The 13,921-nt window shown below is 42.0% G+C and overlaps 1 protein-coding gene across 1 annotated transcript; it reads right to left on the bottom strand.

Annotated features, from left to right (window-relative positions):
- Window positions 1-2,111: 2,111 nt before the first annotated feature.
- Window positions 2,112-10,150, bottom strand: rgs8 (regulator of G protein signaling 8; the record flags this gene model as incomplete). The annotated part of the gene is made up of 4 exons (XM_083766873.1): window positions 2,112-2,323; window positions 3,485-3,651; window positions 8,987-9,048; window positions 10,050-10,150. 4 exons carry the CDS (start codon window positions 10,148-10,150, stop codon window positions 2,129-2,131), a joined length of 525 nt encoding a protein of 174 aa, XP_083622999.1. The 3' UTR covers window positions 2,112-2,128.
- Between the last annotated feature and the right edge of the window lie 3,771 nt (window positions 10,151-13,921).

A 13,921-nucleotide genomic window follows, 5' to 3' on the forward strand; every position in this document is an offset into this window, starting at 1 on the left:
ACTGTGCAGCTGAGAGTCTTTGGCTGAGAGTTCCTCGGAGAGTCCTGGTTTCAATATCTTCCTTCTTTCACTGTGCAGCTGAGAGTCTTTGGCTGAGAGTCACCCCAGCTAACTGAGTCCTGGTTTCAATATCTTCCTTCTTTCACTGTGCAGCTGAGAGTCTTTGGCTGAGAGTCACCCCAGCTACCTTTTCTAGCCTTCCCCCGTGGATGTGTCAAATGATCTGGATTGTTGATATAGCCAAGTCTGTCTGCGTCTTTCTCAGAGAGTGTTAAATGACTGAGCTTCTTGCGATATTATAACTTAGTTTTTGCATATATAATTATATACTTAGATATATATTTAATTTTGCAAACCACACTAATATTATTAATTATGGTAACATTTTTGACACGTTGTGACTTTTATACATTCCAGAATCATAATGTTGTATTACATACGTCATTACTGAGAGCAGTTATACAATATCTATATACGTATATACTATATACGTATATCTATATACTCTATACTCTATACTGTATAAAGTGTGTAGTTGTAAGTTGATTAGCGGTATTCTGTGATCGGCCTGGTCCAAAAACCGTGACAGCAAAAAAACCGTTCCGCCATTCCAGGACCCCCCCAGAAAAACATCAAATCTGTGCCCGTATTGCTGGACCAATGATGACGAAATGACCATATCTCTTACGTCATCATTTAGAGCTGGTCATACACGTATTTCTTACGTCATCATTTAGAGCTAGTCATACACAGTATATATCTATATACTCTATACTCTATACTGTATAAAGTGTGTAGTTGTAAGTTGATTAGCGGTATTCTGTGATCGGCCTGGTCCAAAAACCGTGACAGCAAAAAAACCGTTCCGCCATTTCAGGACCCCCCCAGAAAAACATCAAATCTGTGCCCGTATTGCTGGACCAATGATGACGAAATGACCATATTTCTTACGTTATCATTTAGAGCTATGAGCTATTAGAGTGTATGACTAGCTCTAAATGATGACGTAAGAAATACGTGTATGACCAGCTCTAAATGATGACGTAAGAGATATGGTCATTTCGTCATCATTGGTCCAGCAATACGGGCACAGATTTGATGTTTTTCTGGGGGGGTCCTGAAATGGCGGAACGTTTTTTTTGCTGTCACGACAAATGGACCAGGCCGACCACATTACTTGCGCGCTCTGCTTGCGCAAGTAATTACATGCTATCCCCCCAGCCTCCTTGTGCCCTGACGGCCGCAACTCATGACTTACAGTACACAGCCCTGGATAGGCAACCCAGTCTGGAGGTGGACATAATGCCGAAATGCCCACATTACAGTATATGTTCTGTTTCCATTTATATTAATTGCGACTGCAGGTCGCATTTACTATGAAAACGTACAAATTGAAATTATGACTTTTCACCTCCTCCAATCTCCCTTCTCTGTACAGTGTAGTTCACAAGCCTGTGCTATCTAAAATAATAGTGCAGTAAAAAAAAAGTCAAGCTTATTGTTTGATCATTTGTATCCTGGTTGGAATTTGTTCAATGGTTACTAAACTGTGTGAAGTAGGTGTGCCTTGAGCTTTTGTGGAATTCACACATGATTATTGCAATATATACAACTGTACACACACACACACACACACACACACACACACACACACACACACACACACACACACATATATATATATATTCTTTAATGTACTATATCATAACTTTGAGTTGACATTTAATTCCCCAATACACAGGCAAATTCTATACCCTAAAATACTGTAATCTTGCATCCCTATTTTGGGCATGTCATTATAGGATAAAATGTTTGCCTATAATGACACGCACGCACGCACGAACACACACACACACACACACACACACACATATTTGCAATAGCAAAACATAGCCAATATACAAGCCTGCAATATTGTTGTGAGTTTATAGGTTCAGCTACTTTTGCTTTGAATACAGGTGCACCTTGAGATTTTGACTTGCCCATTGATATTCCCTGGGGCAGAAAAGGTTTGAAGACCAAGTACAGCTGCTTTGGGATTCACAGTGAATTGAGAATGCATTTATGTCAGAGGATGACTGATTGTTCATTTTATGTCCTTCAGGGGCCCCCCTCAGCAGAACCTGTGTCAGACAGACCTTCGCTTGCTTTGTGAGTGTTTCCTGTTGACCATTTCCCGGTACATCTTGGACTTGAGGAAGCGTGGGTAGGAGTCTTTCTCCATGAGAAAGTAGATCTTGGCCTGGATCTCATTGAGGCTGGCTGGGCTGGGCTCCTCCAAGCTCTGCTTTGTCTCCTCTCTGGTGTGGCAGTCAATATTCACCTGCCATGATGACATGCACGGGGAACAAATGACAATTATACAACCGGTCGTTTCGAGGAAGCAATCTGATTGGCTGAAACAGCCGTGCTTAAACGACATTATAGGAACGGCTAATCAAAACAAAGAAATCACCTGCTCTGTTCTCCCAGAGCGCAGCACACCAGGGTTGCTAGGCTAGCTAATTTCTTGGGACATCTGTCATTAAAAAAATAAGATTTATTTTTTAGAGATTATCTTAGTATTAAGGGTAACTGTTATAATTGAAATATTACACTCGAGGGTGTTCTTTATCGTCATTAATGCACTTCTGCGCTGCATTTCGGAACTGTAGCATTGATGAACTGTTGCATTGCAGGCGTTCAACACCCTCTCGTGTAATATTGCTTAATTCACATGTGTGCTCTCAAAGTTCAGACTGCATTGTGCTATCGAGCAACACGACACAGGCTTGTATGAAGTACAGTACAGTACAGTACAGTATAAAATAGCCTTTATTATGCTAGTTCATAGTCCATAGTTCTGTTCACTGTAGGTGATTTGAGCATTTTACATTATCCCTTCACTAAGTCCCTCCCCAACCCGTCCTTGTCCAATAGGCACGTTAGCAGCAAGGAGACAGGGCAAGCTGTTCTTCTCCCCCATTGAGATGCATGTAAAATGACGGGATTTCTCCATATAAATAATCTATCATTTCAGTAGCAATAGCATCAAAATGTCTTCTAAATCTATAGTCAACCAGGCATGCAGTAGGCTATGCACTGGACAAATGTGCATGACATGATTTCAATAATTTAGAAATATGAGGAAATTACAGAGCGAGAAACAGTATCCAGCAATCAACTTTTTACAACCACCGACAGGAGTTTTCATGTTGCACGGTAAGACATTGTGGTGGTCATTAGTATTATTACCATCACCTGGGTGGGTCAGCTGTGTAACTTTCCCGATGTAAAGCTGTGTATGTGTTCAACAACACAGCCTTACAAAATAACACTGACAGCTATGAGCTGTATGAGGTGACGAAAGCTTGTCCAGCCTAGCGACGGTTGCTAAACTATTTGGATTGGCATTGGACCATCGTTTTTTGGGGTGGGGTTTAGTGAAGGGCTAATTGTGTAATTACTTTCATAACAAGCAATACCCCGCACACCCCTACTGTACCTCTCTGGGTGCCTTGATATCGATGAACTCCTTGTAGATCTTGTTGCCTTTTGACACCAGCTTGGCAGGGTTCTTGATCCTTTTATATTCCTCACAGGCCATCCAGAACTCAATGTTCTCATCACTGAACTCGGTCTTGAGAAAAGCCCTGAAGGCAGCCAGGCCATCTGGAAATGGACACATGAATCAGGTATTGTGAGAGGGAGCAAGGCGGTAACACATATCACATCATGGCACTGCATGTTCCAAGCAGCACAGCGTGGCTGCTACTGTGCTACTTCATGGTGGGTTTTGTTTTCAGTATTCCGTCATGCGGAGCGTGCAACAATATAATGTGCATTCTACACAGATATTGCCCCGATTGTTCCCGGAAACAGGAAACGTCTCCCACGAATGGAACACAAATAAGTCATCACACAACACTTATGCCAAAGCCTTATTTATGTTTTGATCGTTCAAGGATAACGAGGAGGGAGGGCATGTTTATCTACTGGCCTGTGTCATGCTGGCATGCTGTTTCCACAGCTTTTTTGCTCCTGAACGGGTTTGTTTTACAAAGGGTTAGTCGATTCCATAGAGAAATGTAGTGAGAAGATGAGCAACTTTACTCCAAAAAAGTGCTGTATAGTCTAATAAGAAAGAAAACTCCAGATAGAAAGGTATAGTCTCTTGTTAAAAATGAACAACAGGAAACTAAAATCATTGCTTACGGGACTTAATAGGGCTAGTGAGGCAAATATTATGTATTTGTGTTTGTTAGACCAGCTCGTTCTCAAACCTTCATGTCATGGACCGCCAAGTAATTTATTTTAGTATTTGGCCACGAGGACCCCATCCGAAAAGCGAGTGCGAGTGCGTCTTCGCGTTTGAGTAAGGATGCACTGTTATTGGCCAGTGCACTAGTGCGAGGACACTGCACACTGATTGGTCAGTAGCCACTGACTTTGAGTGGCAGTCGGGGCAAACACTGTCGCCAGAACATGATTTGTGCCTATCGGGTTGCAACGGGGCCGAGTCGCCGAACTTCCCAACGTTGTGCACTTTTGCGGTGGTGTCTCTCATGGCTCAAGTTTCCTTGAGACGGCGCCCCTCCGTCGCCCCTCCGTTGCCCCTCCGTCACTGTCGGAAAACTGTACTTTATCCCCTACTGCTACTAGGATGTTATGTATGTTACATTTTTTCACGATCTTTGGACAACACATCGCCTCGCAAAGCATTGTGAGCTTGTATATTGGCTGGTGTAATGTAGGTTTAAAGTGGTTAAACTGATTCTGATGCTATATTATTAACACACGTAGCCCCTCAATGACCCCTGGGGCTCCCCGGAGCCCACGTTGAGCACACCACTGGTGTATACACAGGCTATTTTAGCCTGGCTAATAAGCCAGACCGAATCAGCCGTTGGCAAAAAAAAATTGGCAGTGTTGTGTGATATTAGTCTGGCTTATTAGCCAGGCTAAGGCTATTTAGCTCAGGGCCAGCGGTGACAATACGGTTAGCGACAAAGCACAGGAGGTGAGCGCAGGAAGTGTGATGATGGTTCAAATCAAGTCAGGGGCAAATCAAATTTAAAAGCGAGAACATTCTCTACTCACTGTATGTCCGAACACGGAGCAGTGACATCATGTCCCTATTGCTCACATTATGTTACTTATGTGTACACATAAGTGGTGCGTGCACATGCCTAATGCCTATCATCGCTGTTGGGTGGAAACCTTGTATGTCCAAAACCATTATACGTCTCAGGAAAATTACCAGTGTTCTTCTCCTTCTGAAAATCCGAAGCTGCTATTTCCGTTCACAGAAAAAAAAGTATTTAAAAATATCTTTACATTTTAGTTTTTTTATGTCCTTTTCTGCTAAGCAGCATATGCTTAGATGATTTATATTTATATTAGGATAAATTTGCGCGATTTTACCCCAGACTGTATGATGGAAGCATTTGGAAATTGCGAGAGTCAACAGTCTACAGGCAACATGAGACTACAGTTGATCTGACATAGTTATTATTTAATCATACGCTCTTGTTAGTACTTTTGATATAATATATATATATATATATGTGTGACCAAATTTGACTGAGGGACTGCCATTGGATTTTGACGGTCACCCATAGAGTATTAAAAGGATAGAGACTGAACCGGAGCAACAGCCCCGCCCCCCGCTATTCATTCCAGTGGAAGTTGCTCAGTGGCGTTTTGAAGCACCCGGAAGAACCGTCTACTCCCGCGATTTTTTCCGGCTCCATTCACTGCCATGTATTCATTGCACTTCCGGTGTGAGTTTGGCTCCCATGAAAGTGTCCATGAAAGTGTCATGGGCCATATGGCGCAGCCCTGTCACGTGACCATTTCCTTTCCTTCTCAAAGTTTCCTTGGATTGTGCAATAAGGCAATGTATGCTTACTGCACAAAAGGTGAAGATGTTGTGGGCAGGATGGTAAGCTTAGAACCTTGTCCGAGCACTAAGCTGTAGTTGTGGCACATATTGCACATGCATGGGCTGAGAGAAGTGGTGCCAAAGCTGTGGCGGTTTCTATTGTTGTATGAGTCATGTAGAGGATGACTGATTGTTGAATCATAATGTCCTTCAGGGGCCCCCTCAGCAGAATGTGTGTCAGACAGACCTTCGCTGGCTTTGTGAGCGTGTCCTGTTAATTGACAATGTTCCGGGAACATCTTTGACCTGAGGAAGCGTGGAGCGTTTCTCCATTGAGAAAGTAGATCTTGGCCAAGTTGGCCTGTATCTCATTGAGGCTGGCTGGGCTCCTCCAAGCTCTGCTTTGTCTAGGCCTTTTTTTCCTTCTGTTTGTACCCTTTTTTTTGTTGGTAATGCTTATATGTGATTTTTTTTGTTTTCCGTATTCAGACTAGACGGATGGAAACTCACATTCTTGCTAAATCTGTTGTATTTACACTGAATGTTATGTGTGGTGCCCCTTCCAAACACACACACACACACACACACACACACACACACACACACACACACACACACACACACACACACACACACACACACACACACTTTTTTTCTTTTCAGAAAACTTAGGTCAGGCTTTAGAAGGCGTTTTTAGAATCGGCCTCAGTCCTGAAGTCCTTGTTAAAAACTGTTTTAGAAATACTTCTCAATGTCAATAATTTTACCTCTGCAAACTTAGAAAAAAGCTAATGTAATTTAGCAGGTAGATTGGCTGCACTTATTCCTAATAATAATAATAACTAGAACTGCACTCTGTCGAGTGCATACTTGCTTGTTGCACACTAGTAGGCCATAAATGGCCAACTAGTGCGCAAGCAGAGCGCGCAAGTACTTTCGACCGTTATAAACTGTCACTTTTGATGCGTATGCACCATCCCAGCAAATTAGGTCTTTAGGTCAGTGGTTCCTGTTGGCCAACTAGTTCCTGTCAGTCGCTGCCCGTCTGACTCACGATGTCTATATATCATCTCTTTCTAGAATAAAACTTTATGACTTCGTTTTTGCACACTACTTTTTGATAATGTTGAATGAAACTAACGTAAAGCTCTATGATTTACTGTTTGGACAATACCGTTGTTTTTATACACTCCAGAAACATATTGTCATAATGAATACATAACTGACGAATTTGGATTGTGACGTATATGTCAATCAGTGCCTCCCAACACTAAAACATATCGTCATTACGTCACCATCGAAAACCAATTACACTCTGGCATTGGGTCCTTTAATCCACATATTTCTTCCGTCATCATTGAGAACTAGTTACAAATATACTATATATGTAATTTGTAAGTTGATTAGCGGTATACTGTGGTTACTTTGCGCCAAAAACCGTCCCAGCCAACCCGCCACTTTTGATGCGTATGCAAATAAAACAGCAAATTTGTGCCTGATTTGCTGGGACCAGATTACATACATGACCATATTTCTTACGTCATCATTGAGAGCTAGTCATACATATACTATATATATAATTTGTAAGTTGATTAGCGGTAGGCCTATACTGTTGTTACTTTGCGCCAAAAACCGTCCCAGCCAACACGCCACTGTTGATGCGTATGCAAATAAAACAGCAAATTTGTGCCTGATTTGCTGGGATCAGATTACATACATGACCATATTTCTTACGTCATCATTGAGAGCTAGTCATACATATACTATATATATAATTTGTAAGTTGATTAGCGGTATACTGTGGTTACTTTGCGCAAAAAAACGTCCCAGCCAACCCGCCACTTTTGATGCATATGCAAATAAAACAGCAAATTTGTGCCTGATTTGCTGGGACCATATTACATACATGACCATATTTCTTACGTCATCATTGAGAGCTAGTCATACATATACTAGGGTTGGGTGACGATACGAATACATCGTCAATCGCGAATATACGAATCCAATCGCCGAATATTTTTATTAGGCGATTTCTCGGGACGATTTAGCCCAATTAACCTGTAAAGTGTGAGCAACATGTGAATCAATTTGGCCCAGCAAAGTAGTAACAGTAACAGTAACAATGTGCTCTAAAATAAAATTAAAAAAACATATTAATTTTCTTTCTTAATTTGTAGTGTGGACCATGCGGTGACATTGATCAAATCTTGATAAAAAACGCTTCTACTATATTATTTAGGCCCCCACAATCTAAAGCTATGTTTCTATGTCAGTGGTTCTTCGATAAAAAAATAAATAGCAGACCTACAAGCTCGTAGCGCGCCACTCGGTGGCGCGCTATGAGCTTGTAGATCTGCTATTTTTCAATAGCTAAAGCACCAAAATGGGTTCCCGCCCCAAAATGCGCAGCACAAGGTGCCCTTTTTTCACTTGAGCACCTGCCCCTCTAAATGTCTGTGCACGCCACTGCTAATGACTGGTCTAACCAATGACCCTTACGGGGGTGGCTGCAATTTGAAACATGGCCCCGGTTAAAAATAAGTCAAAGTCCTGCAGTACTGTATATAATATGTATTTTGAATTGAAAATGGAGGACTCCAATATAAACAAGCCATTGTGCTTTGTATTTCAATACTCTTAGAAGACCTTGTATATTGACCCGTGCTTTTCTCAAACTGTGCTTACTCTACAAACTGTTAATACAATCCATCAAGCAATCAATCAATCAATCAATCAATCAATCAATCAATCACTTGCACTGTCAGTGTGATTCAGTTTCTGTATGGCATTGTGTGTATAATGTACACTACAGTATGTACTGCATGTGCATTTGTTTGAGCAATTGTTTGTGTACAGAGTGTACATGTTCTCCAAGAGGAAGGTCATAGCTGAGCACTGTGCTGCATATGACTCATTGTGCACTGCGGTAGTCTCTAACCAGAAATGGGTTCTTTAAGAAATACTGTAGGGATTGAAGGGAGGAAAATCGACTGCACAAATTGACTTGTGTGGGATGTGAAAAATAGAACACAAAACCTGATCTGAGTAGCTATTTTCTTACTAATGGTTGTGATGTGTAACACCTATACAAAGAATGAGCCCAATATTTTATTTTTCACTTACGTTTGTGTGAGAGGAGGAGATCCATAGATTCTGACCATTGCACGACCTCAGCTGTCGACAGTCTGGTGGAATCAAACACACAAGACGATTTGGAAGAGGTCAAAGCACTGTTTCTGTGCATATTTAATAGAGATGCAAATCTCACCTGTTCCTTTTAACAATCATAGAATAATTAATAACACGATATAGCTAAATTATATCGTATGATTTACAATACAAAATATATACTATATTCCTCAATGAAAGATTTATATACGTATAATACTTTACCATATATATGTCCAGGAACATAATGGAGGATAAGCTTGGTTGATTTTCACGCAGACCTATTATATATTTTTTGAATGTTCTTTGGTTGTCTTGATTTGTGTTTTGTTGTTGTGTGTGTTTTAGTTTTTTGTATTTGTCACTCTGTTTTTATTTCTCAATTTACTTCTATATTTGTAAAAAAAAAAAGAAAAAAAGACCTATTATATTTTTGTAATTTTCATAATGTTGTTGATGTCTGAGGTGGGTGGGTCTTTCAGTACCTTCATGATGCTCACTGACATCATAGAAGGTAGGTTTGTTTCCCTGCACACATCCCTGTTTCTTTTTCTACAGGCAGGTGTTCGGGTGCATTTCACCGTGTTTAGTGATAGTGCGATAGAGAAAAATACCATATACCCACAAGCTACAATGGACTTGCCCTCCTATGATATCAATTTTTTATTTTATTTTATGTGTGTGTGTGTGTGTGTGTGTGTGTGTGTGTGTGTGTGTGTGTGTGTGTGTGTGTGTGTGTGTGTGTGTGTGTGTGTGTGTGTGTGTGTGTGTGTGTGTGTGTGTGTGTGTGTGTGTGTGTGTGTGTGTGTGAAAAGTCATGATGCAATATTCAAGGAGAGTACCTCAAATGTATTGCTGTACTTCAATATGAGAAATATATTTCATGGAATATTTTACATTGGGTAAAATATACTCGTGTTTAGTGATGGTGTGACATAAAAATATGTCTAGTGTTCTAGGGTTAAATCAGAAGTGTCATCCATACTGGACCGGTGTGTGCCGTTCATGTCAGACTCACTTCAGACACCTGGCTGCAGCCTGCTGGCTGGACGGCAGGAACTCAGAGAAGTCACTGTAGGAGTCGGACTTGATGGACAGACAGCCGAGTCTGGTCTTCATGGTGCTGCTTCTGCAGGGGGACATAATAATAATAATAATAATAATCAGCAACAAGCTATATATGCTTAGGTGATTTCTTATTATATTAGGATGAATTTGCGCGGCTGTAAAGACGAAATGGAAGTGGGGAGGAGTCTCCAATTCCGCTTTATTGCTTACTCATGATAGAGCTTCCGTTGCTCCAGACTGTATGACGGAAGCATTTGAAAATTGCTAGAGGGAACAGTCTGGCAACCTGAGACTAACTGCACATAGCAGGTACCCTCGGTCACAGCCTCACTGCAAAGCAGGCCTTTCACTTTCACTGAACTCCAAGTGACTCCCCTGTAAAGGCCAGGTATTTAATATACAGTAGTTACATCTATCCATCCATCCATCCATCCATCTTCAACCGCTTATCCGTAGTCGGGTCGCGGGGGCAACAGCTCCACCAGAGAGCTCCAGATTTCCCTCTCCAGAGCAACATTAGTGACTTCCTCCTGGGGGGGATCCCGAGACGTTCCAAGGCCAGTGAGTCGATGTAATCCCTCCAACTGCGCCTTGGTCTGCCCCTGGGTCTCCTCCCAGTGGGACGTGCATCGAGGACCTCCCTAGGGAGACGCCTGAGAGGCATCCTAACCAGATAATATAGTTACAGTAGCTGACTTTTATGCTGATGCATGACAAGATGCAGGGAGATAGATGAGGCTCACTGTGTGTGGACACAGTTTGATGCCAGACAGACAACAGGTGCAGCTCTGTGAGAAAAGGACTTGCATGCATAATCTCCATCAGATCAATGTTGGTGCTTAGAATATGCATTAGCAGATGAGAGGCAGCTGCACACAGTATATGCCCTGTATAGTATGTGTCTCAGTTACAGCTCTCAATATAATAGGATTCTTTCCGAACAGCAGCGTAGATGCGATTGCAGCATTACGCGGAAGCGGGGATTGAGCCCTATTGGCACGGTAGGTTGCGAGTTGGTCTGGCGAGTGGGAGCCCCAGGTTCAAGGCACGCACGCATGCACGCACACACACACACACACACACACACAGTCACACACACACACACACACACACACACACACACACACACGCACACACGCACACATGCACACACACAGTCACACACAGTGAGTCGATGTAATCCCTCCATCTGCGCCTTGGTCTGCCCCGGGGTCTCCTCCCAGTGGGACGTGCACACACACACACACACACACACACACACACACACACACACACACACACACATACACACACGCACACACAGTCACACACACCCTTAGCCATATACCCAAATCAACAAATCCAAATCTGCCAGGCTGCATTTGGTGCAGACACGTGCTTCTGCTGGGCTATTTATATAAAGACATCTAGTCGTTGGGAAGCAAAGCTTGTTCAGCCATGCAGCATGTGATGTCGCGTGTCTAATGCATCCAACTGTTGCAGAGATGCCCATTGGGGCTGTAGATAAAAGAGGAATTTGCATGTGTATGTGTATGTGTATGTGTTTGTGTGTGTGCACGTGCGTGTGTGCATGTGCATGTGCATGTGCATGTGCATGTGCATGTGTGTGTGTGTGTGTGTGTGTGTGTGTGTGTGTGTGTGTGTGTGTGTGTGTGTGTGTGTATTCAACCACGCATCGTATTAACTACATTGCGGTTTATTTTAAGATTTCCATCCCTGTCCTGTTTGCTGCTTATTCTTTTCAACAGATGCATAGCTATAAATGCTTGAATGAAACCGGCGGTGAGGATTTGAGTTCTTCTTACAGCTATACAACAAATATGTTGCATTTAAAATACTGTATATTGTCCACCAGAAATATTATCCACCACTGACACCAGTGTATGTATTGATGCAAGTATGCATTACTTTTAATGTGTCTGCATTAAGCAAACGTTAGGATGGTTCTGTACACAGTGGGGACCTCATGTTTTTGTATTGTCTTGAATGAATGAATATGAATATCCTTCGGGACAATAAAGATTATTAGTATTACCATTTGGTACCAGGAGTCATTCCTCATGTTGGGTACCAGGTAGCCTGAGCTAATGTGTTTCTGGTCTAGAGGGGCGGGTCGCGGCAGAGATTTGCACACGCCCTGATTGGATCTCACCGATCTGTCAGTCATCCCGGGCCCCTCCTGTCACACCGGGCCCCTCCTCTCCCCCCGTAGTGCAGCGCTACGTCACATCATTTAGAGCCATGTGTGTCAGACCATCTGATCAACACATTTCTTGGCAGCCCGTCTGTCAGTTTGGTGTTCAACTGACTCAGATGATGTTCCAGACGGGCCTCCCTAATTACCCTTCCCATGCAGCCAGCCTTCTTGGCTAGCCTGACGCCCTCCTACATCTGAATCACTTATGTGGACCACCATCCTGACATTCTGTCAATGCCATGGATCTCCTTGCCTGCTTGTTTGCATCTTTTCTCTCCTTCTGTCTCCCTGTATTCAGCTGTTTCTTCGCCCATATTTATCCTCTTTTATTTACAGCATGCAGGCTACATTATGTAAGAGTTAGTGCAGATACTGATATCCAGCAATGCTGGTCCACATAGTTCCACATCACTCTCGACAGATACACACCACAGTACAATGCTAGCCTCGCATTGTCATACTAATACCACTGCGTGGGAGGGTCGATATGCATTGCAAAGGCAGATGAAGGCTGGCTGTGCCAGGCTAGTACAATGCAACTGTACTACCGTACATTCTGTTATTTTCTAGCTATATTATATCACCACCTTCCTCAGCATATAGAGAGACCACCTAAAGATCTTTCTTCATGACATCCAGGTTTTGTCCACAATCTCAAGTAATTAATCAATTAATCTGGCCATGTACGGGTGTTCATATGCATGCACCTTTTACCAGGAATATTTACTTTCCTTGTAAGGCTGCACAATTGATCCAAAATTATTTATCAAGATTTTGTAGTTGTATAGCTTTGAACTTCTTATTTTGGTCAACTCTCCTTGGCAATACCATGTCCTCTATCTATTCAACAAGGTATACACTCAAGTTTTTTTAGTTGAGTGTTACTAAACCGCCTTTATACTAATTCCATTGTGTTTAATAAAAGTACTCCATCTCTAGTGACCCTTCATAAACACAACCAATAGCAAGAAAGGGCAAAACCTCTATTCCTCCGTCACAAATTCCCCACAGTTTGAAGCGATGTGAGGCGTTGTTATTGTATATAGATCAGCTATTTTCACTACTTTTGTGCGACCTTTGTGTGGCATTCATTTACAACAAAACATAAAAGTTTAAATTTGGAGATACAAGTGTTAATGCAGAATCTGTAGTGGATGCTCGGAACATTATTACACAACGGCAAGACAAGAAGTAAGGGAGCCAAAACTTACATGAGCTGTCAATGCAATGGAAATCCAGTCTGGCTCTTTGAACAACAGGGATTCACATTTCACAGTACAGTTGTTATACCTGCCCACAGCTACAACCATGAAACACATTGCATTGTCACATGAGGGTCTGTTGATTGACTTGGTCAGATAAAGAGCTGAAGAAACAGTCACTACTGTCTTCTTAGGACATTGCTACCTATAGGCTTAACTGAGCAAACAAAGGATTAAGTTAAATAGATTACATAATACGCAACAATCATGTAAGTCCTTACTAAAGATGAACAGTATCAAAGTCCAAAGGTTATACTTCCTTTGAGGCAAACTAACTTACATAATACAGCTCTTGGAGAAGAGTTACAAAAAAATACTTAAAATATACTTTTATAAAGGGATATTATTATATGTTTACTTCCT

The sequence above is a fragment of the Protomyctophum parallelum genome (assembly GCF_964188405.1).
Source record: "Protomyctophum parallelum genome assembly, chromosome: 6".
Lineage (NCBI taxonomy): Eukaryota > Metazoa > Chordata > Actinopteri > Myctophiformes > Myctophidae > Protomyctophum > Protomyctophum parallelum.